The sequence below is a fragment of the Oncorhynchus nerka genome, linkage group LG16, assembly GCF_034236695.1.
Source record: "Oncorhynchus nerka isolate Pitt River linkage group LG16, Oner_Uvic_2.0, whole genome shotgun sequence".
NCBI classification, from domain to species: domain Eukaryota; kingdom Metazoa; phylum Chordata; class Actinopteri; order Salmoniformes; family Salmonidae; genus Oncorhynchus; species Oncorhynchus nerka.
The window spans coordinates 40,052,847-40,080,612 of NC_088411.1; the positions used below are offsets into that span (position 1 = coordinate 40,052,847).

A 27,766-nucleotide genomic window follows, 5' to 3' on the forward strand; every position below is an offset into this window, starting at 1 on the left:
ACCGTCTTATGTTCTGTGTTGTCTTTCTCTCTGTCTATCTATAGGGGTCAGGGGGCGTCTCCTGCAGCCAAGCAGAAGGCCCAGCAGGTCTCCCAGGGCCTGGATGTTCTCGCGGGGAAAGTGGAGAATGCAGGCCGGAAACTGGAGGCCATGACCAACTCCAAACAGGTCATCGCCAAGAGGATTGACGCTGCTCAGGTGACTCTCTTGATTGCTAGATTTTTTTGGGGGGTTAAAAATTGCATAATGGAAAAAGTACAAATCCCAGAGGATAGCACATTGTCTTCCATGGTCTTGAGCCTGTTGTGTTATGTTGACCCCTAACCCTGTGCCCCTGCAGAACTGGCTGGCAGACCCTAACGGTGGTCCTGAGGGAGAGGAAAACATTAGAGCCCTCCTGTCTGAGGCCAAGAAGATCGCTGACATGTGTGAAGACCCCAAGGAGAGAGATGACATCCTGAGGTCCATCGGAGAGATGGCTGCTCTCACCGCCAAGCTCTCTGAGCTCCGGAGACAGTAAGCAATCCATTTCATATACAATTGTGTTTTCTAGGGTATTTGTCATGTGCTTTGTAAACAACAGGTGTAGACTAACAGTGAAATGCTGACTTACTGCTTACTTCTCCAACAATGCAGAGTTACAGGTAAAAAAATACTAATAGAAAAAGTGACACGTGGAATAAATACACACTGAATAACGAATAACAATAACAAGTGAAAATAAAATGGTTATGTACAGGAAGTACCAGTACTGAGTCAATGTGCAGGGGTACCAGGTAATAACATGACTATATACAGGAAATACCAGGTAATAACATGACTATATACAGAAAGTACCAGGTAATAACATGGGTATATACAGGGAGTACCAGTACTGAGTCAATGTGCAGGGGTACCAGGTAATAACATGGCTATATACAGGAAGTACCAGGAAATAACATGACTATATACAGGAAGTACCAGGTAATAACATGGTTATAATCAGGGAGTACCAGTACTGAGTTGATGTGCAGGGGTACCAGGTAATTGAGGTAGCTACACTACATGACCAAAAGTATGTGGACACCTGTTTGCCGAACATCTCATTCCAAAATCATGGGCATTAATATAGAGTTTGTCCACCCTTTGCTGCTATAACAGCCTCTACTCTTCTGGGAAGGCTTTCCACTAGATGTTGGAACATTGCTGCTGGGACTTGCTACTTGCTTCCATTCAGCCACGAGCATTATTGAGGTCGGGCACTGATGTTGGCCAATTAGGCCTGGCTTGCAGTCGGCTTTCCAATTCATCCCAAATGTGTTAAATGGGGTTGAGATCGGGCCCTGTGCAGGCCAGTCAAGTTTCTCCACACCGATCTCGACAAACCATTTCTGTATGGACCCTACTTTATGGACAATTTTTGGGGCCTTCCTCTGACACTGCCTTGTATAGAGGTCCTGGATGGCCGTTGAGCTTGGCCCCAGGGATCGGCCGTACTCACCACCCTAGCAAAGCATCCAGGGCTTATTTTTCTGTAAATATCTTAAAAGAAAATATTTTGACTATCAATTCTCTGATCATTCAACAGGTTTCCCCTACCTGCATCCTAAGGCTGTTCACCATGATACTGGGCAGAAGTCCTTTCAAATTGATAGGCTGCTGATAGGCTGGTGATTAAATGCATAAATTATGGAATGTTTTTCCTGTAATGCGGCCAGTGTCTGAATTAATTTGTCGTTGTACAGAGGAAGTAGAAGCCTTTTAAAGAATTTGACAGTTTTCCAGAATGTAATGGGAACCCGGATCAAATCTGAAAGAGCGATTACATAATAATCAGATGGAGCCTTTCTGATTTATTTTACACAGTGATTCCTCAGTTGCTTAATAAAAGCTTGCCAGTCTGGGCCTAAGTCTGTCTTCCTGGCCTTGACCCAAGCATCATCTCTTTTATGAATGACTTCTGATAATTGAGGTGTGTACCAGGCATTAGATCTACCTTTAACCCTCCATTCTATAAAGGGAGCATAACTATCCACAATAGTATTGAAGACATCTACAAAGAGGCTCAAAGCTGAATCAGGTTCAGCGATAACTAAAATACAATCAAAGGTCACTAAAATAAAGATCATGTAAAAACTAAAACATGATCACTGAAGTTCCTCTTTGTGATGTCATGAGGCTTAGATTTTTGTATTCTCACATCTCTAACACAAACATCTTGGAAATGGTCACTATTGTCTTAGGAGAAGATAACAGTAGAAACATATCACTCTGGTGTATTCATTAGAATAAGATCAATCAGAGTTGACTTTGAAGGATCTATAGGGTTGGGCCGTGTAGACTTAGTCACCATCTGGGTTGGGCGGTGTAGACTTAGTCACCATCTGACTTAGTCACCATCTGGGGGCCGTGTAGACTTAGTCACCATCTGGGTTGGGTTTAGACTTAGTCACCATCTATTCATTAGAATGAGTCAATCTGGGTTGGGAGTTGACTTAGTCACCATCTGGGTTGGGCGGTGTAGACTTAGTCACCATCTGGGTTGGGCCGTGTAGACTTAGTCACCATCTGGGTTGGGCCGTGTAGACTTAGTCACCATCTGGGTTGGGTAGACTTAGTCACCATCTGTAGACTTAGACTTAGTCACCATCTGGGTTGGGCGGTGTAGACTTAGTCACCATCTGGGTTGGGCGGTGTAGACTTAGTCACCATCTGGGTTGGGCGGTGTAGACTTAGTCACTATCTGGCTTGGGTTTAGATCATTACATATATTCATTAGAATGAGATCAATCAGAGTTGGCTTTGAAGAATCTATAGGGTTGGGCGGTGTAGACTTAGTCACCATCTGGGTTGGATTTAGATCATTACATCATCATGTCTTTTAGATGGTCTGACTCCTGCATTTCCCAATCATAATTGTGGTTACCCAGGATAATAACTTCTGATTTTTGTCAAAGAAGACCACAAACGAGTTAACTCATCGAGTGCATAAAGGTTAGCCAAGGGAGGAAGGTAGAGACCCTTATAACAGTTATAAACCCCCCCCCCAGACAAAGGCTTAAAGATTGTAGCTGGGAAATGGATATCATTTAGGAGACTATATATATTTATTTATTTATTTTTAAATAAAAATGTCCACTCCACCACCACTACCCTGTCTGTCAGCTCTGAATGGCCACCCCACCACCTCTACCCTGTCTGTCAGCTCTGAATGGCCACCCCACCACCTCTACCCTGTCTGTCAGCTCTGAATGGCCACCCCACCACCTCTACCCTGTCTGTCAGCTCTGAATGGCCACCCCACCACCACCTCTACCCTGTCTGTCAGCTCTGAATGGCCACCCCACCACCACCTCTACCCTGTCTGTCAGCTCTGAATGGCCACCCCACCACCACCTCTACCCTGTCTGTCAGCTCTGAATGGCCACCCCACCACCACCTCTACCCTGTCTGTCAGCTCTGAATGGCCACCCCACCACCACCACCCTGTCTGTCAGCCTGAATGGCCACCCCACCACCACCTCTACCCTGTCTGTCAGCTCTGAATGGCCACCCCACCACCACCTCTACCCTGTCTGTCAGCTCTGAATGGCCACCCCACCACCACCTGAATCTACCCTGTCTGTCAGCTCTGAATGGCCACCCCACCACCACCTCTACCCTGTCTGTCAGCTCTGAATGGCCACCCCACCACCACCTCTACCCTGTCTGTCAGCTCTGAATGGCCACCCCACCACCACCTCTACCCTGTCTGTCAGCTCTGAATGGCCACCCCACCACCACCTCTACCCTGTCTGTCAGCTCTGAATGGCCACCCCACCACCACCTCTACCCTGTCTGTCAGCTCTGAATGGCCACCCCACCACCACCTCTACCCTGTCTGTCAGCTCTGAATGGCCACCCCACCACCACCTCTACCCTGTCTGTCAGCTCTGAATGGCCACCCCACCACCACCACTACCCTGTCTGTCAGCTCTGAATGGCCACCCCACCACCACCACTACCCTGTCTGTCAGCTCTGAATGGCCACCCCACCACCACCTCTACCCTGTCTGTCAGCTCTGAATGGCCACCCCACCACCACCTCTACCCTGTCTGTCAGCTCAGCTCTGAATGGCCACCCCACCACCACCTCTACCCTGTCTGTCAGCTCTGAATGGCCACCCCACCACCACCACTACCCTGTCTGTCAGCTCTGAATGGCCACACCACCACCACTACCCTGTCTGTCAGCTCTGAATGGCCACCCCACCACCTCTACCCTGTCTGTCAGCTCTGAATGGCCACCCCACCACCTCTACCCTGTCTGTCAGCTCTGAATGGCCACCCCACCACCTCTACCCTGTCTGTCAGCTCTGAATGGCCACCCCACCACCTCTACCCTGTCTGTCAGCTCTGAATGGCCACCCCACCACCTCTACCCTGTCTGTCAGCTCCATATCATCCTCCATATTATTAGAGTTCTAAATGTCCCCTGAGATCCAAGTTTCAGTCAATCCCAGAATGTCCGGATTCGTCTGCAAAGCCCAGATCTTAATGGAACCCAGTTTAGGAAGAAAGTTCCTCATATTCAGATGCATCAATCCAAGTCCTTTACGATTTTTAAAGTCACATAGAAACTTCAACAAGCTATGTTCAATAGGCGGTTGAAGAACCTGTCTGATGGTTGATATGCATGTAGTTAGTATGGCCATAAGATTGCATAGAACTGCACCATTTGATCTATCCCTAATAGTAAAAGAGGAAGGAGTAGAAACGTCAATTACTTTTCTTGTGGCAGCAGCCAATGTCAATATGAGTGACTCTCACAGTAACCAATGATGAAATGTTATAAACGGACTTACATGGCCTTTGGTTGCTGTTGTGCAACAGCCCAAGCCCTCTATGTAATATGAAAACCGAGGGGGTATTAAAGTTTATGAAATTCACATTTCAAACTAATAGTACTGGTTGAGCAGACCACAGTGGGCTTGTCTTCTGAGCTAACAATAGCAGATCTAAGAGTGGAGTTCAAACTAATAGTACTGGTTGAGCAGACCACAGTGGGCTTGTCTTCTGAGCTAACAATAGCAGATCTAAGAGTGGAGTTAAACTAATAGGTACAAAGATTACAACTGACAACACTCCCTGGCAGAATAGACAACTATACGACAATACAGCTTAAAACGGATCGTACGTATTACCTGAGCGGGGGCTTTGTCTTTCTGAGTCAATATCTTAATGTGTAATGAAGAATGTTGAAAACACTCCACGGTTAAATATTGAGTTCCGCAGGGTTGGGTCCTTGGGCCAATATTGTGCTTTCTGTCTGTAGGCCATATAATTCCTTAGAGCAGCCTTTCAGCAGGGACACCCAAATCTAATGACAACCTTAAAATCAGTACATTTTAGATAAACTTTTTTTAAAGAAACTAATAAATACAATTTTATATTTCAAATTACCTTTCTGAAAAATGTTTGTATATTGGTCCCATACAATAATCTGTACTCCTAATTTTTTTTTAAAATTATTTTTGTTAATTTTGCATTTTCCCCTAGTGGGGTCGCGACCCCGACTTTGAATGCCACTGCCTTAGAGATTAAGTGAATGTTATCACATCGTTTTCTTGCTGACCAACACCTACATGCATCATTCTATTTAATTTAGCTTTCCCTAGAATAACTACCTATGATGCTTTAGAGAGAAACTATGGACATTTAATTTAGCTTTCCCTAGAATAACTACCTATGATGCTTTAGAGAGAAACTATGGACATTTAATTTAGCTTTCCCTAGAATAACTACCTATGATGCTTTAGAGAGAGACTATGGACATTTAATTTAGCTTTCCCTAGAATAACTACCTATGATGCTTTAGAGAGAGACTACGGACTTTTCATTTCCAGTACGTCATTGTCTCCCATCACAGGGGTAAAGGTGATACTCCGGAGGCCAGGGCATTGGCGAAGCAGATAGCCACAGCCCTACAGAACCTGCAGTCTAAGACCAGCAAGGCTGTCGCCAACAGCAGGCCTGCCAAGGCTGCTGTCCACCTGGAGGGGAAGATAGAGCAGGCCCAGAGCTGGATGGAGAACCCCACCATGGATGACGGGGGAGTGGGTGAGTCTGAATGTCCTCTTCTCATTCCTTCCTTAACCTTCATCTCTTTCTCGAACTCCCTCCCTCTTGCTTTCTTCCCCTCCATCTTTCTCTCTCTCTCTCCCTCTACAGTGAACATCAGTCCAGACTCTGTGTACATGTCTGCTGTGTTGTTTTTCTCTGTGCGCTACATTCCTATGATCTCTCCCAACCTCATTATCTCCTTGGCTTGTCGGCTCAGAAGCCTGGATATTCTCTCATCTGTTGTTAACACTTAGACTCTGGGCTGAATTACATAGCCTCCTGGAGAATGTTCAGAGTAAACTTAATCACAACTATATAGAATAACATACAACAATTAAGCAATAAGGCCCGAGGGGGTGTGGTATATGGCCAATATATCACTGCTAAGGGCTGTTAGGCACGACGCAACGAGATGCCTTATTGCTATTATAAACTGGTTACCAAAGTAATTAGAGCAGTAAAAATAGATGTTTTGTCATAACCGTGGTATACGGTCTGATATACCATGTATTTCAGCTAGTCAGCATTCAGGGCTCGAACCACGCGGAGTGTCATAGAGCCACGCGGAGTGTCATAGAGCCACGCGGAGTGTCATAGAGCCACGCGGAGTGTCATAGAGCCACGCGGAGTGTCATAGAGCCACGCGGAGTGTCATAGAGCCACGCGGAGTGTCATAGAGCCACTCCATAGAGCGACGCGGAGTGAAGGATGTGTGGGTGGTCCTACTACTGACTTAACCCTCTGGCCCAAATCGGTAGAGACCCACCTATGATCCAAAGCCTTGTTTTCTGTGTGCTGGTGTGTCTATTCTGTGTATGTTTCTGCGAGTGTCTGACTATGTCTCTCCCTAGGCCAGGCAGCTATCCGGGGGCTGGTGGCGGAGGGCCGTCGTCTGGCTAACGCTCTGCCAGGTCCCTACAGACAGGAGCTGGTAGGGAAGTGTGAGCAGGTGGAACAGCTGATGGCCCAGCTAGCCGACCTGGCCGCCAGGGGCGATGGGGAGTCCCCGCAGGCGCGTGCCGTGGCTCAACATCTCCAGGAGAGCCTGAAAGTAAGACTCACATTCACTCTCACCTACCGTCGCTTCCAAGTCATTATCCACACTAGTCCGGGCTGTATCACATCCGGCCAAGTCATTATCCACACTAGTCCGGGCTGTATCACATCCTGCCAAGTCATTATCCACACTAGTCCGGGCTGTATCACATCCGGCCAAGTCATTATCCACACTAGTCCAGGCTGTATCACATCCGGCCAAGTCATTATCCACACTAGTCCGGGCTGTATCACATCCGGCCAAGTCATTATCCACACTAGTCCAGGCTGTATCACATCCGGCCAAGTCATTATCCACACTAGTCCAGGCTGTATCACATCCGGCCAAGTCATTATCCACACTAGTCCAGGCTGTATCACATCCGGCCAAGTCATTATCCACACTAGTCCAGGTTGTATCACCCTGGCCAAGTCATTATCCACACTAGTCCGGGCTGTATCACATCCGGCCAAGTCATTATCCACACTAGTCCAGGCTGTATCACCCTGGCCAAGTCATTATCCACACTAGTCCAGGCTGTATCACCCTGGCCAAGTCATTATCCACACTAGTCCAGGCTGTATCACCCTGGCCAAGTCATTATCCACACTAGTCCGGGCTGAGGGAAGCTGAGGGTTGGGATGGGCTGAGGGAAGCTGAGGGTTGGGATGGGCTGAGGGAAGCTGAGGGTTGGGATGGGCTGAGGGAAGCTGAGGGTTGGGATGGGCTGAGGGAAGCTGAGGGTTGGGATGGGCTGAGGGAAGCTGAGGGTTGGGATGGGCTGAGGGAAGCTGAGGGTTGGGATGGGCTGAGGGAAGCTGAGGGTTGGGAGGGGCTGAGGGTTGGGATGGGCTGAGGGTTGGGAGGGGCTGAGGGTTGGGATGGGCTGAGGGAAGCTGAGGGTTGGGATGGGCTGAGGGAAGCTGAGGGTTGGGATGGGCTGAGGGAAGCTGAGGGTTGGGATGGGCTGAGGGAAGCTGAGGGTTGGGATGGGCTGAGGGAAGCTCCCCCTGCTGTCTGGAGCTCACTCTGATACAGGCATGGTGAAATGCTGCTGTCTGGAGCTCACTCTGACACAGACATGGTGAAATGCTGCTGTCTGGAGCTCACTCTGACACAGGCATGGTGAAATGCTGCTGTCTGGAGCTCACTCTGACACAGGCATGGTGAAATGCTGCTGTCTGGAGCTCACTCTGACACAGGCATGGTGAAATGCTGCTGCCTGGAGCTCACTCTGACACAGGCATGGTGAAATGCTGCTGTCTGGAGCTCACTCTGATACAGGCATGGTGAAATGCTGCTGTCTGGAGCTCACTCTGATACAGGCATGGTGAAATGCTGCTGTCTGGAGCTCACTCTGATACAGGCATGGTGAAATGCTCCCCCTGCTGGCTGGAGACAACAGCTTCAGTCTAATGCTCTCAAGCCACTATAACTATGATACCTTAAAGTAGCCCAATACAATGTGTTTAAAAGTTATTCATGAAGAGAGAAAGAGACTTTAAAATCAATGGTTCAACAATAGCTTGTAGAACTGCACCAGTTTTTCATTGATTTGAGGTAAGCCACTTGTTAAGAGACCATGAGAGTTTATCGTTAACAGGTAATATTTCTAAAGCTGGTCTTTTGCTAACTAACTCGTGTGTGTGTGGTCTTCTCAGAACCTCAAAGGAACGATGCAGGAAGCGATGACACAGGAGGTGTCCGACATCTTTAGCGACACGACCACACCCATCAAACTGCTGGCTGTGGCCGCCACCGCCCCACCCAACGCCCCCAACAGGGACCAGGTGAGTGATATCTCCCTCTCTTTCTGTCTATCTCTCTCTGTCTGTCTCCCTGCCTCCATCATGGCTCATTCGTTACCTTCTACCTATGAGCAGAGAGCTGTATATAGACCTATATGTTACATCATAGAATGGGGTTATATTCTGGGACATAAAGTGTCTCTAGATAAGTCTCTGGCTTTGACTATCCTGACTTATTTGGCAGATTCATATCATCATACACTAAGCAAAAAAAAATAACATATGGATTACTCATTGATTAGTTTCCAATCATTTATGTGGTACTTAATAATATTTAGACTACATTTCCTGACAGAAATGTTACTATAAGTAATCATGTAAGATAATAAAAATAAAACAACTGTTTGGACCATCTATACAATTGGTCTATATTATATTAAAGGGGTATTTTGGCCAGTTATCTACTTCCCCAGAGTCAGAGGATCTTGTGGATACCATATTTATGTCTCTGTGTCCAGTATGAATGAAGTTAAGAGGTAGTTTCATCAGCCAAGCTAAATAGCGTTAGCACAATGACTGGTAGTCTATGGGTATCTGCTAGCAATGCTACTCTGGTAAAGTAGATAATCCCGAAGTATCCCTTTAAGTTTGTATCATTCAGTGAAATGTAACTGTTATATTAGGTGTTTGATGAGAGGGCGGCCAACTTTGAAAACCACGCCAACAAGCTGGCTGCCACGGCAGAAAAGGCTGCCGCTGTAGGAACAGCTAACAAGAGCACTGTGGAGGGGATCCAAGCTGCCGTCAAATCTACAAGAGATATTACACCACAGGTGAGTGAGGGCGTGAGAGTGAGTATCCCAAAGTGTCAATTGGTCATGATGGAATGATGTCCCCAACTCATGGGAACGTTCTGTTCTAGGTGGTCTCTGCTGCCCGTATCCTGCTGAGAAACCCAGGCAACCAGGCTGCGTTGGAGCACTTTGAGACCATGAACAACCAGTGGATTGACAACGTGGAGAAAATGACAGGTAGTGTCAGACCATCTATCATTTGATTATATATCACGATAAACATGTAAATGTGTTGACTTCCTTATTAGCACTAAGAATGATGTCTCCTCTGTCTCTAGGTTTGGTGGACGAGGCTATAGACACCAAGTCTCTGTTGGATGCCTCTGAGGAGGCCATTAAGAAAGACCTGGAGAAATGTCGCGCTGCCATGGCTAACCACCAGCCCCAGATGTTAGTGGTAGGGGCCACCAGCATCGCCCGTCGGGCCAACCGGATCCTCCTGGTAGCCAAACGGGAGGTAAAGATGTGTTTTATTTACACATTTATTTTTTATAAAGCCCTTTTTACATCAGCAGTTGTCACACAGAGCTTTACAGATACCCAGTCTGAAACCACAGAGCTTTACAGATACCCAGTCTGAAACCACAGAGCTTTACAGATACCCAGTCTGAAACCACAGAGCTTTACAGATACCCAGTCTGAAACCACAGAGCTTTACAGATACCCAGTCTGAAACCACAGAGCTTTACAGATACCCAGTCTGAAACCACAGAGCTTTACAGATACCCAGTCTGAAACCACAGAGCTTTACAGATACCCAGTCTGAAACCACAGCTTTACAGATACCCAGTCTGAAACCACAGAGCTTTACAGATACCCAGTCTGAAACCAGAGCTTTACAGATACCCAGTCTGAAACCACAGAGCTTTACAGATACCCAGCCTGAAACCACAGAGCTTTACAGATACCCAGTCTGAAACCCCAAAGAGCTTTACAGATACCCAGTCTGAAACCCCAAAGAGCTTTACAGATACCCAGTCTGAAACCACAGAGCTTTACAGATTCCCAGCCTGAAACCACAAATGGCTTTACACATACCCAGCCTGAAACCACAAAGAGCTTTACAGATACCCAGCCTGAAACCACAAAGACCTTTACAGATACCCAGTCTGAAACCACAGAGCTTTACAGATACCCAGTCTGAAACCACAGAGCTTTACAGATACCCAGTCTGAAACCACAGAGCTTTACAGATACCCAGTCTGAAACCACAGAGCTTTACAGATACCCAGTCTGAAACCACAGAGCTTTACAGATACCCAGCCTGAAACCACAGAGCTTTACAGATACCCAGTCTGAAACCCCAAAGAGCTTTACAGATACCCAGTCTGAAACCCCAAAGAGCTTTACAGATACCCAGTCTAAAACCACAGAGCTTTACAGATACCCAGCCTGAAACCACAAATGGCTTTACAGATACCCAGCCTGAAACCACAAAGAGCTTTACAGATACCCAGCCTGAAACCACAAAGACCTTTACAGATACCCAGCCTGAAACCACAAAGACCTTTACAGATACCCAGCCTGAAACCACAAAGACCTTTACAGATACCCAGCCTGAAACCACAAATGGCTTTACAGATACCCAGCCTGAAACCACAAAGAGCTTTACAGATACCCAGCCTGAAACCACAAAGACCTTTACAGATACCCAGCCTGAAACCACAGAGCTTTACAGATACCCAGCCTGAAACCCCAAAGAGCTTTACAGATACCCAGTCTGAAACCCCAAAGAGCTTTACAGATACCCAGTCTGAAACCCCAAAGAGCTTTACTGAAACCCCAAAGACCTTTACAGATACCCAGTCTAAAACCCCAGAGAGCTTTACAGATACCCAGCCTGAAACCACAAATAGCTTTACAGATACCCAGTCTAAAACCCCAGAGAGCTTTACAGATACCCAGCCTGAAACCACAAATGGCTTTACAGATACCCAGTCTGAAACCACAAAGACCTTTACAGATACCCAGTCTGAAACCACAGAGCTTTACAGATACCCAGTCTGAAACCACAGAGCTTTACAGATACCCAGTCTGAAACCACAGAGCTTTACAGATACCCAGCCTGAAACCACAGAGCTTTACAGATACCCAGTCTGAAACCCCAAAGAGCTTTACAGATACCCAGTCTAAAACCACAGAGCTTTACAGATACCCAGCCTGAAACCACAAATGGCTTTACAGATACCCAGCCTGAAACCACAAAGAGCTTTACAGATACCCAGCCTGAAACCACAAAGAGCTTTACAGATACCCAGCCTGAAACCACAAAGACCTTTACAGATACCCAGCCTGAAACCACAAAGACCTTTACAGATACCCAGCCTGAAACCACAAATGGCTTTACAGATACCCAGCCTGAAACCACAAAGAGCTTTACAGATACCCAGCCTGAAACCACAAAGACCTTTACAGATACCCAGCCTGAAACCACAGAGCTTTACAGATACCCAGCCTGAAACCCCAAAGAGCTTTACAGATACCCAGTCTGAAACCCCAAAGAGCTTTACAGATACCCAGTCTGAAACCCCAAAGAGCTTTACTGAAACCCCAAAGACCTTTACAGATACCCAGTCTAAAACCCCAGAGAGCTTTACAGATACCCAGCCTGAAACCACAAATAGCTTTACAGATACCCAGTCTAAAACCCCAGAGAGCTTTACAGATACCCAGCCTGAAACCACAAATGGCTTTACAGATACCCAGCCTGAAACCACAAATGGCTTTACAGATACCCAGCCTGAAACCACAAATGGCTTTACAGATACCCAGCCTGAAACCACAAAGACCTTTACAGATACCCAGCCTGAAACCACAAAGACCTTTACAGATACCCAGTCTGAAACCACAGAGCTTTACAGATACCCAGTCTGAAACCACAGAGCTTTACAGATACCCAGTCTGAAACCACAGAGCTTTACAGATACCCAGTCTGAAACCACAGAGCTTTACAGATACCCAGTCTGAAACCACAGAGCTTTACAGATACCCAGTCTGAAACCACAGAGCTTTACAGATACCCAGTCTGAAACCACAAAGAGCTTTACAGATACCCAGTCTGAAACCACAGAGCTTTACAGATACCCAGTCTGAAACCACAGAGCTTTACAGATACCCAGTCTGAAACCACAGAGCTTTACAGATACCCAGTCTGAAACCACAGAGCTTTACAGATACCCAGTCTGAAACCACAAAGAGCTTTACAGATACCCAGCCTGAAACCACAAAGAGCTTTACAGATACCCAGCCTGAAACCACAAAGAGCTTTACAGATACCCAGCCTGAAACCACAAAGAGCTTTACAGATACCCAGCCTGAAACCACAAAGAGCTTTACAGATACCCAGTCTGAAACCACAAAGAGCTTTACAGATACCCAGTCTGAAACCACAGAGCTTTACAGATACCCAGTCTGAAACCACAGAGCTTTACAGATACCCAGTCTAAAACCACAGAGCTTTACAGATACCCAGTCTAAAACCACAGAGCTTTACAGATACCCAGTCTGAAACCACAGAGCTTTACAGATACCCAGTCTGAAACCACAAAGAGCTTTACAGATACCCAGTCTGAAACCACAGAGCTTTACAGATACCCAGTCTGAAACCAGAGCTTTACAGATACCCAGTCTGAAACCACAGAGCTTTACAGATACCCAGCCTGAAACCACAAAGAGCTTTACAGATACCCAGTCTGAAACCACAAAGAGCTTTACAGATACCCAGTCTGAAACCACAGAGCTTTACAGATACCCAGTCTGAAACCACAGAGCTTTACAGATACCCAGTCTGAAACCACAGAGCTTTACAGATGCCCAGTCTGAAACCACAGAGCTTTACAGATACCCAGTCTGAAACCACAGAGCTTTACAGATACCCAGCCTGAAACCACAAAGAGCAAGGAATGCAGTGGCAGAAGCATACTGACACCATGATGGCGCCTTTTTAGCAGTTTACAATACTGACAACTGAATTACAAAGAAATCGTACATGATTTAAAAAGGGAAACATTAATAGAATTGTCTCCGCAGGTGGAGAACTCTGAGGATCCTAGATTCAGGGAGATAGTGAAGGCTGCGTCTGATGAGCTGAGCCGGACCATATCTCCCATGGTGATGAACGCCAAGGCTGTGGCTGGGAACATCACCGATCCAAGTACGTTTCAAGGCAGTTTCCCTACATTTAGGATATGTTTGATCGTTATACTGTGTACTCTGCTATATTAGCTATCCATCTATAACTATCTAGCATGACGTAATACAAAATATGAAGCCTCATTCTGTCAATTTCGGGAATCTTTGATAGTCCAAAGTTAAGGTTCAGTCAATGGTGTTATGGTTTAGGGGTCTGTGAATGTTTTACTGCTGCTACACCAGCAGCTTTTGGGGCCTTTGTCTAGTCTCCTATTTATAAGGCCTAACCATCTATCTGATTCTTCCTCTGTGGTGTCCAGGTCTGCAGAAGGGCTTCCTGGATTCAGGCCATAGGATCCTGGGGGCCGTTGCCAAGGTGAGAGATGCGTTCCAGCCACAGGAACCAGACTTCCCCCACCACCACCTGATCTGGACCAGCTGCATGTAAGTCAATCAATCAAAATAATTTATAAAACTTCTTTCTGCAGTTGTCACAAAAAGCTTTACAGTCCTAGACTGTCAACACCAGGGTTTTGTTCAGTGGGGTAACAATGTGGTTTCAGAACATTCTGATATATTTAGTATTTCTATTTTTTAGAACATAAATGATCTTCCAAAGAGAATGAACACTTCTGTCTGCAACATGCCAGGTCAGCGACGAGCCCGCCCCACCAAAACCACCTCTCCCCGAGGGTGAGGTTCCTCCCCCCAGACCCCCTCCCCCAGAGGAGAAGGACGAGGACTTCCCAGAGCAAGAGGTGGGAGAGATGGTGAGCGAGCCCATGATGATGGCCGCCAGACAGCTCCACGAGGAAGCCCGCAAGTGGTCCAGCAAGGTGAGATACAAGCACTTAATGTCAAGTTAAGTTTATTGCCAGTACAGAATATTGTAATCTCTACGACCAGAAAGCAACAGTAGAGCCGCTCAGAGTTGCCATTATTCAGTGCCATCAAAGAAATGTGACTTGTAACATACTGTGTTGTAACATACTGTGTTGTAACATACTGTGTTGTCAAGACGTCCGATTTCATGCTTTTCTTGTTTGTGATCTCTTTCAGGGTAACGACATCATCGGTGCAGCCAAGAGGATGGCCCTGCTCATGGCTGAGATGTCCCGTCTGGTGCGCGGCGCCGGCGGGAACAAGCGTGCCCTCATTCAGTGTGCCAAAGACATCGCAAAAGCCTCAGACGAGGTCACAAAGTTGGCCAAGGAGGTGGCCAAGCAGTGCACAGACAAACGCATCCGGACCAACCTGCTCCAGGTCAGTGGACTGGCTGATCCCTGGTCATGTCTTCTTAAAAAAAATACAACTATGATGTCTCCGATGCAATACATGTGGTTTTATCTGGTCCAGTCTTCTGCCAAATCCCTCCTTGTTTCCTCAATTCCTCTCGAAGCTCATTGGAGGAGGCTGTTCCAAGGGAGGGACCTAAGGATCTTCTCCTCCAATGCAGTTTGAGAAGAACTGAGCAAGCCAGGAGGGAGGAAGCAAGGATTTGACAACCGCTAGAAACATTTTCAGACTGCTTTCGTCATGGTTTTCTCGTGCAGCGTCTGCTCTGGCATGTTCAAAGACCACACAAAAGACAACCTTATATTCATGTAGGAGTGGTAGGACTAAAGCTAGAATTTCCTGCATGTCCTTGTGATTTGAATTAGGGTCGATCGTTTGAATTAGGGTCGATTGTTTGAATTGGGGTCGATTGTTTGAATTGGGGTCGATTGTTTGAATTGGGGTCGAAATCGAATTGGGGTTGATTGTTTGAATTGGGGTCGATTGTTTGAATTGGGGTCGATTGTTTGAATTGGGGTCGATTGTTTGAATTGGGGTCGATTGTTTGAATTGGGGTCGATTGTTTGAATTGGGGTCGATTGTTTGAATTGGGGTCGATCGTTTGAATTGGGGTCGATCGTTTGAATTTGGGTCGATCGTTTGAATTAAATGGATCTTGTTGAGACCTGTGTAAAATGCACTTTAAATCAACTTGAAGTTGGAGGAACTTCTCTGTGTTCCAGGTGTGTGAGCGCATCCCTACCATCAGCACACAGCTGAAGATCCTCTCCACAGTCAAGGCCACCATGTTGGGCCGTACCAACATCAGCGAGGAGGAGTCCGAGCAGGTCAGTACACTGGACATCACTGGATAACACTCATCAACCGAAGTGACCTGTTTGCGTTGTAATTACATCGTAATGAGGTTGAGTGGTTTCTGTTATTAAACAAGTGGAATAAGGAACAGTCCCTATTCCACTTGTTTAATAACGGGGAAAAAACTCAACTTGAAAAGCAATTTCTAAAGTAGTAATTAACTGTAATGTTACTAGTGTAGTACAGTTTTACACAAGAACAGCTTAATGATCAATTTGACCATTTTGTCTTCCTCCTCTCCCAGGCCACAGAGATGTTGGTTCACAATGCCCAGAACCTGATGCAGTCTGTGAAGGAGACAGTTAGAGAGGCCGAGGCTGCCTCCATCAAGATCCGGACGGATGCCGGTTTCACCCTGCACTGGATCCGAAAGACCCCCTGGTACCAGTAAGAAGAGACGGGCCCGACTGTTTGTTAATTTTGCGTTCCGCAAATGCCACTCTATTCCCTATGTAGTGCACTACTTCTGACCAGGATCCGTACGTCTCTGGCTAAAGGTGGTGCAGTAATACTGTGTGAGGAATGTGGTGCCATTGGGGACACAGTTATTATTTTTCTCTGCCCAAAGCCCAGCCTGGTCAGAAGAAGAAAACAGCCAGACTCTCTGAGCAGTAGATTTGATGAACACATACATACTAATTCCAAGCTACAATGAATGAAAACGGCCACTTTTTTAAAAAGCCCAGCCTGGTTAGGGTGAAAACCTTGAGTTAATACTGAAAACACTATTTATCAGTCGATGTCAATCCCATACTTGTCTGTAAACAGTGACCGTTGTGTTCAAATATAAAGTAGGGGACTATCCAATGTAACTATAACATGGTTCAGAATGATTCTTACTTGCAATTTTCTTTTCTAATTGTATGTATATAAAAAAATATATATACAAAAATATATATATATATAAAAAGAAAAAAAAGAAAATGAAATGTGTTTTAAGATCTTATGAGAAATCCCAGGTATATATTTTTTGGATTAGAGGTTTCTTTTCGTATAGAGTAAGGTTAAAGGTTAAAGGTTAAAGGTGTACTAGTCTCAGTGAAACACACAAATGGTGAGAAGAGGGCCTTGAAGTTAAAATGAGAATATTAAGATGTTTTTCCTTGGAAGGCCTTTTTTTTATATATATATATATATATATATATCTTTATACTGGTTCTTAATTTCACTATCTGCCACGTGTAGTCATTCACCTTCGCCAGGACAAATCTGCTCCAACTCAATGGGAGTTCAAGAATATCACAATACTCCGTTCTACACAGATATAATAGACTATTCAGTGGTATTACACTATGTTATAGAAACAAAACAAAAAGAAACACTGTTCCTTGTTCTACATTTTTATTAAATGGTGTGATGGTTTTTGGTAGCTATTTTTTTTTAGTCAGTACTGCCAAAGAGTTTATTCTAGCCTGGTCCCAGATCTGTTTGTGGTCTTTGCATCTACTTCATTGTGCCATGACAATGAGTGACAGGGAGTCTGTGTGATGGCACTAAACAGCCTGGCACTCATGCTAGGTTTGTTCCACCATTAACTTTTTCTGTCTTGGGGTTTTATTATATCTGCAATATTTGGAAAACATAATGATGAGCTCTTCAGACACATTGGGTAGAGACTGTCTTATTCACTTAGAACACAACTATCTGTTAGGATACTGGCATGCAGCTCTATACGTTTCTGGCTTGATTATTTTTGCTCCCATTGTTGCATTGAGATTACATGTAGGCCTTAGGTCTGGTGCTCTCTTCTTTGTGCTTCTCAGTGAAACTATAGCAAGCCAATCTCCATGTTTTTGCCTGACTAGAGGCCAGCTATAGTGTAATGTTTAAACTGTGTCTTGACCTAATGTGGTGAAGGGTTAATGAATGATGCATCAAATGCTTTGAAGATAAAGAGTCTGGAGTGATAGTCTGGGAGGGGGGGGATAAAGAGTCTGGGTCTGGAGGATGAAGAGGGAACATATTTAACAAAAATTCAAGTGTTTTTTTTGAGGGGGGGGGGTTCTAGGACTAGGTTTAATCCAGGAGACCACCACTGTGTAAGTTTAATACGTCACATGAAACTGGTGATGAGATATCAGCCTTCTCTTCCTCTCGTATCTTCAAGCTACACTAAACATTACACAGCTGGTACAAACGGTTGACGTTCTGAAATGTTTTCTCTTGTGTCTGAATAATCCCAGAGCAGTTGGAATGTGTACGATTATTGAGACCCTACAAAACCATCTGATGTGCCCTGTAATAAAAAGACTGATTGCAATAAATGTTGTTTTTTTCATTTACAGAAAATTATGTTTTGGGTTTACTACAAAGTAGATACTATTCAAGGCATCAGCCTTTTGTTCAGAAACATTTTTGTGATATAAGATGGGTACAGCCTAATGGGAAGGATCACATTTCATTCTGTTTCTAAGATTTAAAAAAAGTTATTGTATTTATTTAACCTTTTATTAAACTAGGAAAGTCAGTAATTTAAAATGACGGCCTAACCCGGGCGACGCTGGACCAATTGTGCGTCGCCCTATGGGACTCCTGATCTCCGCCCGTTGTGATACAACCCGGGATCGAACCAGGGTTTGTAGTGGCGCCTTTAGCCTTAGGCCGCTGCGCCACTCCGGAGCCTTCAAATTATACAAGAATCAAGTCCTGCTGCTTGGTTCACATTGTGTAATAAAGCATTTAATAAGACTCACAACTGCAAATCCTCTTATAACCCAGTAGTGACCTGTTTATAACAGTACTGTTATAACCCAGTAGTGACCTGGTTATAACAGTGACCTGGTTATAACAGTACTGTTATAACCCAGTAGTGACCTGTTTATAACAGTACTGTTATAACCCAGTAGTGACCTGTTTATAACAGTACTGTTATAACCCAGTAGTGACCTGTTTATAACAGTACTGTTATAACCCAGTAGTGACCTGTTTATAACAGTACTTGTTATAACCCAGTAGTGACCTGTTTATAACAGTACTGTTATAACCCAGTAGTGACCTGTTTATAACAGTACTTGTTATAACCCAGTAGTGACCTGTTTATAACAGTACTTGTTATAACCCAGTAGTGACCTGTTTATAACAGTACTTGTTATAACCCAGTAGTGACCTGTTTATAACAGTACTTGTTATAACCCAGTAGTGACCTGTTTATAACAGTACTTGTTATAACCCAGTAGTGACCTGTTTATAACAGTACTTGTTATAACCCAGTAGTGACCTGTTTATAACAGTACTTGTTATAACCCAGTAGTGACCTGTTTATAACAGTACTTGTTATAACCCAGTAGCGACCTGTTTATAACAGTACTTGTTATAACCCAGTAGTGACCTGTTTATAACAGTACTTGTTATAACCCAGTAGCGACCTGTTTATAACAGTACTTGTTATAACCCAGTAGTGACCTGTTTATAACAGTACTTGTTATAACCCAGTAGTGACCTGTTTATAACAGTACTTGTTATAACCCAGTAGTGACCTGTTTATAACAGTACTTGTTATAACCCAGTAGTGACCTGTTTATAACAGTACTGTTATAACCCAGTAGTGACCTGTTTATAACAGTACTTGTTATAACCCAGTAGTGACCTGTTTATAACAGTACTTGTTATAACCCAGTAGTGACCTGTTTATAACAGTACTTGTTATAACCCAGTAGTGACCTGTTTATAACAGTACTTGTTATAACCCAGTAGTGACCTGTTTATAACAGTACTTGTTATAACCCAGTAGCGACCTGTTTATAACAGTACTTGTTATAACCCAGTAGTGACCTGTTTATAACAGTACTTGTTATAACCCAGTAGTGACCTGTTTATAACAGTACTTGTTATAACCCAGTAGTGACCTGTTTATAACAGTACTTGTTATAACCCAGTAGCGACCTGTTTATAACAGTACTTGTTATAACCCAGTAGTGACCTGTTTATAACAGTACTGTTATAACCCAGTAGTGACCTGTTTATAACAGTACTTGTTATAACCCAGTAGCGACCTGTTTATAACAGTACTTGTTATAACCCAGTAGCGACCTGTTTATAACAGTATTGTTATAACCCAGTAGTGACCTGTTTATAACACAGTACTGTTATAACCCAGTAGTGACCTGTTTATAAAAGTACTTGTTATAACCCAGTAGTGACCTGTTTATAACAGTACTGTTATAACCCAGTAGTGACCTGTTTATAACAGTACTGTTATAACCCAGTAGTGACCTGTTTATAACAGTACTGTTATAACCCAGTAGTGACCTGTTTATAACAGTACTGTTATAACCCAGTAGTGACCTGTTTATAACAGTACTTGTTATAACCCAGTAGTGACCTGTTTATAACACAGTACTGTTATAACCCAGTAGTGACCTGTTTATAACAGTACTTGTTATAACCCAGTAGTGACCTGTTTATAACAGTACTTGTTATAACCCAGTAGTGACCTGTTTATAACAGTACTTGTTATAACCCAGTAGCGACCTTTTATAACAGTACTGTTATAACCCAGTAGTGACCTGTTTATAACAGTACTGTTATAACCCAGTAGTGACCTGTTTATAACAGTACTTGTTATAACCCAGTAGTGACCTGTTTATAACAGTACTGTTATAACCCAGTAGTGACCTGTTTATAACAGTACTGTTATAACCCAGTAGTGACCTGTTTATAACAGTACTGTTATAACCCAGTAGCAACCTGTTTATAACAGTACTTGTTATAACCCAGTAGCGACCTGTTTATAACAGTACTTGTTATAACCCAGTAGCGACCTGTTTATAACAGTACTTGTTATAACCCAGTAGCGACCTGTTTATAACAGTACTTGTTATAACCCAGTAGTGACCTGTTTATAACAGTACTTGTTATAACCCAGTAGTGACCTGTTTATAACAGTACTTGTTATAACCAGTAGTGACCTGTTTATAACAGTACTTGTTATAACCCAGTAGTGACCTGTTTATAACAGTACTTGTTATAACCCAGTAGCGACCTGTTTATAACAGTACTTGTTATAACCCAGTAGTGACCTGTTTATAACAGTACTTGTTATAACCCAGTAGCGACCTGTTTATAACAGTACTTGTTATAACCCAGTAGCGACCTGTTTATAACAGTACTTGTTATAACCCAGTAGCGACCTGTTTATAACAGTACTTGTTATAACCCAGTAGCGACCTGTTTATAACAGTACTTGTTATAACCCAGTAGTGACCTGTTTATAACAGTACTTGTTATAACCCAGTAGTGACCTGTTTATAACAGTACTTGTTATAACCCAGTAGCGACCTGTTTATAACAGTACTTGTTATAACCCAGTAGTGACCTGTTTATAACAGTACTTGTTATAACCCAGTAGCGACCTGTTTATAACAGTACTTGTTATAACCCAGTAGCGACCTGTTTATAACAGTACTTGTTATAACCCAGTAGCGACCTGTTTATAACAGTACTTACTTGTTTATTATAACCCAGTAGCGACCTGTTTATAACAGTACTTGTTATAACCCAGTAGCGACCTGTTTATAACAGTACTTGTTATAACCCAGTAGCGACCTGTTTATAACAGTACTTGTTATAACCCAGTAGCGACCTGTTTATAACAGTACTTGTTATAACCCAGTAGCGACCTGTTTATAACAGTACTTGTTATAACCCAGTAGCGACCTGTTTATAACAGTACTTGTTATAACCCAGTAGCGACCTGTTTATAACAGTACTTGTTATAACCCAGTAGCGACCTGTTTATAACAGTACTTGTTATAACCCAGTAGCGACCTGTTTATAACAGTACTTGTTATAACCCAGTAGTGACCTGTTTATAACACAGTACTTGTTATAACCCAGTAGTGAGTCAACTAGCCTTCATTGTCAACATCCTATTCAGTCAACTAGCCTTCATTCAGTCAACATCCTATTCAGTCAACTAGCCTTCACTCAGTCAGCATCCTATTCAGTCAACTAGCCTTCATTCATACCACTTTATTCATAGTGCTCCAAAAGCAGCGTGGCAGAATGAGCACTAATCTCCAAACAGCTGACTGTGGGCGGCACCCTATTCTCTCAACGGCTAGTGCCCATATGGATGTCTTATGTGTTGCAGGTGAGAGTCGTGGATCTGTTTCAGTCAGTCGTCCTGATGAGCCCTGATGGTTAAAACCTGTCAAATAAAGTTGTTTATTTCGCTGAGCGACGACGTTATTGGTCACCTTCTGGATTTGTTCACCGTCTCCAGTTTGTTCCATCCCACAGGATTGTATTTTCAGTAGGATAGTAAAATACACGAGACATAACTTGTAATATTGGTAGGAACAATTCTGGATGTCACTGTGATCAGTGGTTTTAAAAATACCTTGAAGTACTACTTAAGTCCTTTTTTTTGGGGGGGGGGGGGGGCGGCTATCTGTACTTTACTATTTTATATATTTTTGCAACTTTTACTCCACAACATTACTGTTTTTTAAATGTATTTTATGTATGTATTTGTATTTTTTAAAAACATTTTACTCCGATACATTTTCCCTGATACTCAAAAGTACATTTTGAATGCTCAGACAGGACTTACCGTGTTATCATCCCTACTGCTTCTGCTCTGACGGACTCACTGAACACACATATTGGTTTTGGAAATGACGTCTGAGCGTTGGAGTGTGCCCCTGCCGATCCATAAATAAATACAAATTGTGCCATTTAGGTTGGCTTAATAAAAGGAATGTGATGTGTACAGCATTTACTTTGAACTTTTACTCAAGTATGACAATAGAGTACCTTTTTTTTGTTTAAAACCAAGTACTTTCACTCAAGTAGTATTTTACTGGGTGACTTTCACTTGAATCATTTTTTTGATTTTAAGGTATCTTTTACTCAAGTATGACAATTCAGTAGTTTTACTCCCCACTGACCGTGATAGTCTACACTTTTCAAGGGGGAGAGTTTGTGCTGCAAGCCGACAACCCTGGGCACAGTGTCCTTCACTCCCATATGCTAGATAGCTGTCACCCAGGCCTGATATTGGGGTACACTAAAGCACATTTTATTGTAATAATTTTCACCAAACGTACGACATTCACGTCCGTACAAAATAATAATTACGGATTCTGAACACGACCAAGTCAAAAGGGCTCATCGGGACGACAGACTAAACCGAATCTGTTCTTCTCCACTCGACTCTCGCTGCATGACAAACATTAACCTTTTTCCATAAACCTGTCTATTTCTACAATTTCTCTTCTTAAAAATCTGCTTTTTGTTTTCATATCAGAGGAGGCTGGTGTGATGAGCTATAGGAGGATGGGCTCATTGTAATGGGATGAGTGAGATGTAGTTTCCATGTGTTTGCTACCGCTCCACTTATTCCTCCTCTCACCAGCCACCTCTGTTTTTTTTAAACCTAACCTTAACCACACTGCTAACCTTTTTTTTTTTTTTAGATAAAAATGATTTATGGGTTGAGCGTAATAGAAATATCTAAACATTCTTTTAACTCCAAAGCAATGGCGTGTGGCGCAGAAACCACTAGCTCGTTGCATTTTTCTATTATCTAGAGTCCTGCTGGTAACTCTAAACTGGTTAGGACAGCTCATTGAGGTGAATTAAATATCTGTCGACTCGTGACTTAAGAGACTTCATGCATAGCTTTTATTTTTAACCATAAGTGTAGGAGTAAGATGTCTCTATACTCAGCACCTAGGATCAATTTTCAACAGCGAGACGCTTTGTGGAGACACCCTGATGCCGTTCAGTCAGAATAATGCTTACCCATCCAAACACGATCCGCCTACATTGACCTCTTTCAATGCTGTTTAATCGTCAACGGAATATAAACGATGCAACCAAAAATCCCTGACTGCCTTGTCCTCTAGTCCAGGACAATCCTAATGTCGTACCTAGTTATTTCCGTTGACTGTACAAATGAATGAGAGGAGACGAGGAAGAGGTGGTTGAGAGGAGGAAGAGGTGGTTGAGAGGAGGAAGAGGTGGTTGAGAGGAGGAAGAGGTGGTTGAGAGGAGGAAGAGGTGGTTGAGAGGAGGTGGTGGTGGTGGTTGAGAGGAGGAGGAGGTGTTGGTGGTTGAGGAGGAGGAGGAGGTGGTGGTGGTGGTTGAGAGGTGGTGGTGGTTGTGAGGAGGAGGTGGTGGTTGTGAGGAGGAGGTGGTGGTTGTGAGGAGGAGGTGGTGGTTGAGAGGAGGAGGAGGTGGTGGTTGAGAGTAGGTGGTGGTTGAGAGGAGGTGGTGGTGGTTGAGAGGAGGTGGTGGTGGTTGAGAGGAGGAGGTGGTGGTTGAGAGGAGGAGGAAGAGGTGGCGGTGGTTGAGAGGAGGCGGTGGTGGTTGAGAGGAGGCGGTGGTGGTTGAGAGGAGGAGGCGGTGGTGGTTGAGAGGAGGAGGCGGTGGTGGTTGAGAGGAGGAGGAGGAGGAGGCGGTGGTGGTTGAGAGGAGGAGGAGGCGGTGGTGGTTGAGAGGAGAAGGAGGAGGTGGTGGTGGTGGTGGTGGTTGAGAGGAGGCGGTGGTGGTTGAGAGGAGGCGGTGGTGGTTGAGAGGAGGAGGCGGTGGTTGGTTGAGAGGAGGAGGCGGTGGTGGTTGAGAGGAGGAGGAGGCGGTGGTGGTTGGAGGCGGTTGAGAGGAGGAGGCGGTGGTGGTTGAGAGGAGGAGGAGGCGGTGGTGCTTGAGAGAGGAGGAGGCGGTGGTGCTTGAGAGGAGGAGGAGGCGGTGGTTGAGAGGAGGAGGAGGAGGCGGTGGTTGAGAGGAGGAGGAGGCGGTGGTTGAGAGGAGGAGGAGGTGGTGGTTGAGAGGAGGGGGTGGTGGTGCTTGAGAGGAGGAGGAGGAGGTGGTGGTGGTTGAGGGGTGGAGGAGGAGGTGGTGGAATAATTATAATTATTATAATTATTATGAAATAATTGTATTTGATAGAATGAAGAGAACATTGTTAGGCTAGTAGCCTATTCGTGCACTTGTTTTAATTTCCTTTGAGGTGAAACAAATGTTTTAATGTAGTTACATGTAAACAGAATCTGATCAATATATTGGGGGAGTTATGTTATCTGTACAACAGTGCCACCATGTGGCTTGAAATGGAACCTCATGGTCACATGACGCTGTATGGTACAGTAGACGATAAACAGAATATTTACGCTACCCTTTCTCTCCTGCAGGTGGCAAGAGCAGCGTTTTCTTTACCAGGATTCAACATGACAACGTTAGAAAAGACACCTCAAATCTGCAAAAGATTACAATACGAGAAAACGGCATCTACTTTTCATAGTTATGATAAATATACTTTTTAGAGTGGCATTCATTTGTATCATTATGACTAAGGCATAGGGAGTGTATTGTTGTCTAGGAAATATTCTCAGGCATATATTAAACCATATGTCATATAAACATCACATTACACTTTTATTAGTCTGTTAGAGATAACATAATGGAACCATGTAATCTAGCCTCTGCACAGAGTAATTCAACAGACTCTTGTTAAATATTGTCATATTAAACCTGAAATTAGGCAATTAAATGACCCTGTTAGATGACTGAATGAAGCCCTTTTCTTCAATAAGGGCCCCCAGGTAACTCCTCCTCTCAACAACCAACTCCTCCTCTCAACAACCAACTCCTCCTCCTCTCAACAACCAACTCCTCCTCCTCTCAACAACCAACTCCTCCTCCTCTCAACAACCAACTCCTCCTCCTCTCAACCACCACTGCCTCCTCTCAACCACCACTGCCTCCTCTCAACCACCACCGCCTCCTCTCAACCACAACCTCCTCCTCCTCTCAACCTCCTCCTCCTCTCAACCACCACCACCTCTCAACCACCTCCTCCTCCTCCTCCTCTCAACCACCACCACCTCCTCCTCTCAACCACCTCCTCCTCCTCCTCTCAACCACCTCCTCCTCCTCCTCTCACCACCACCACCTCCTCCTCTCAACCACCACCACCACCTCCGGTGAACAGTGGGTTAACTGCCTGAGCAGGCTTCTCTGGTCCCGGGTGAGCAGGCTACTCTGGTCCTGGTTTCCATTGTGACGCCGCTAATCTGAATTTAGCACAGAGGACAAAAAGAAAACCCGAACGAGGGATGAGCGGAGCGCTGATTGAACTTAATTGCAGTGAGCAAACAAGCTCTGAAAGGAGTCATTACCATCAGCGTCAAGATGAGAAACTAAACTATTTATTATTGTTGGATTGGACAGACGCAGGTGTCATGATAAACTAATGGTGAACAGGTTGTATGTGAAGTTCAAACAGGAAGCTGTTGAATATTTATCTGGGGGCCCTTATTGAAGAAAAGGGCTTCATTCAGTCATCTAACAGGGTCATTTAATTGCCTCATTTCAGGTTTAATATGACAATATTTAACAAGAGTCTGTTGAATTACTCTGTGCAGAGGCTAGATTACATGGTTCCATTATGTTATCTCTAACAGACTAATAAAAGTGTAATGTGATGTTTATATGACATATGGTTTAATATATGCCTGAGAATATTTCCTAGACAACAATACACTCCCTATGCCTTAGTCATAATGATACAAATGAATGCCACTCTAAAAAGTATATTTATCATAACTATGAAAAGTAGATGCCGTTTTCTCGTATTGTAATCTTTTGCAGATTTGAGGTGTCTTTTCTAACGTTGTCATGTTGAATCCTGGAAAAGAAAACGCTGCTCTTGCCACCTGCAGGAGAGAAAGGGTAGCGTAAATATTCTGTTTATCGTGCACTGTACCATACAGCGTCATGTGACCATGAGGTTCCATTTCAAGCCACATGGTGGCACTGTTGTACAGATAACATAACTCCCCCAATATATTGATCAGATTCTGTTTACATGTAACTACATTAAAACATTTGTCTCAACTCAAAGGAAATTAAAACAAGTGCACGAATAGGCTACTAGCCTAACACTGTTCTCTTCATTCTATCAAATACAATTATTTCATAATAATTATAATAATTATAATTATTCCACCACCTCCTCCTCCTCCCCTCAACCACCACCACATCCTCCTCCTCTCAACCACCACCACCACCTCCTCTCTCAACCACCACCACCTCCTCCTCCTCCCTCAACCACCACCACATCCTCCTCGTCCTCTTAATCACCACCACCTCCTCCTCTCAACCACCACCACTTCCTCCTCCTCTCAAGCACCACCACCCCTCCTCTCAACCACCACCACCTCTCAACCACCACCTCTCTCAACCACCACCACCTCCTCCTCTCTCAACCACCACCACCTCCTCCTCTCTCAACCACCACCACCTCCTCCTCCTCTCAACCACCACCACCTCTCAACCACCACCACCTCTCTCAACCACCACCACCACCTCCTCCTCTCTCAACCACCACCACCTCCTCCTCTCTCAACCACCACCACCTCCCTCCTCCTCTCAACCACCACCACCACCTCCTCTCAACCACCACCACCTCCTCTCAACCACCACCTCCTCTCAAGCGTCACAATGGAAACCAGGACCAGAGTAGCCTGCTCACCCGGGACCAGAGAAGCCTGCTCAGGCAGTTAACCCACTGTTACATTACATTTACATTTAAGTCATTTAGCAGACGCTCTTATCCAGAGCGACTTACAAATTGGTGCTTTCACCTTATGACATCCAGTGGAACAGCCACTTTACAATAGTGCATCTAGGTCTTTTAAGGGAGGGGGGTGAGAAGGATTACTTTATCCTATCCTAGGTATTCCTTAAAGAGGTGGGGTTTCAGGTGTCTTCGGAAGGTGGTGATTGACTCCGCTGTCCTGGCGTCGTGAGGGAGTTTGTTC

At 44.5% G+C, this 27,766-nt stretch overlaps 1 protein-coding gene across 1 annotated transcript in view; it reads left to right on the forward strand.

Moving 5' to 3' along the window:
* LOC115144459 (vinculin-like) overlaps positions 1-18,265 on the forward strand; it is a 64,254-nt gene extending 45,989 nt beyond the window's left edge. Inside the window, 15 exon segments of the mRNA XM_065002674.1 lie at positions 45-198; positions 341-516; positions 5,888-6,078; positions 6,933-7,132; positions 8,779-8,907; positions 9,549-9,698; positions 9,788-9,896; positions 9,998-10,176; positions 13,749-13,872; positions 14,171-14,257; positions 14,260-14,294; positions 14,501-14,686; positions 14,910-15,113; positions 15,869-15,973; positions 16,246-18,265. Coding sequence (XP_064858746.1) covers positions 45-198; positions 341-516; positions 5,888-6,078; positions 6,933-7,132; positions 8,779-8,907; positions 9,549-9,698; positions 9,788-9,896; positions 9,998-10,176; positions 13,749-13,872; positions 14,171-14,257; positions 14,260-14,294; positions 14,501-14,686; positions 14,910-15,113; positions 15,869-15,973; positions 16,246-16,392 — 2,176 coding nt within the window. The 3' untranslated portion in view covers positions 16,393-18,265.
* Positions 18,266-27,766: the final 9,501 nt, after the last annotated feature.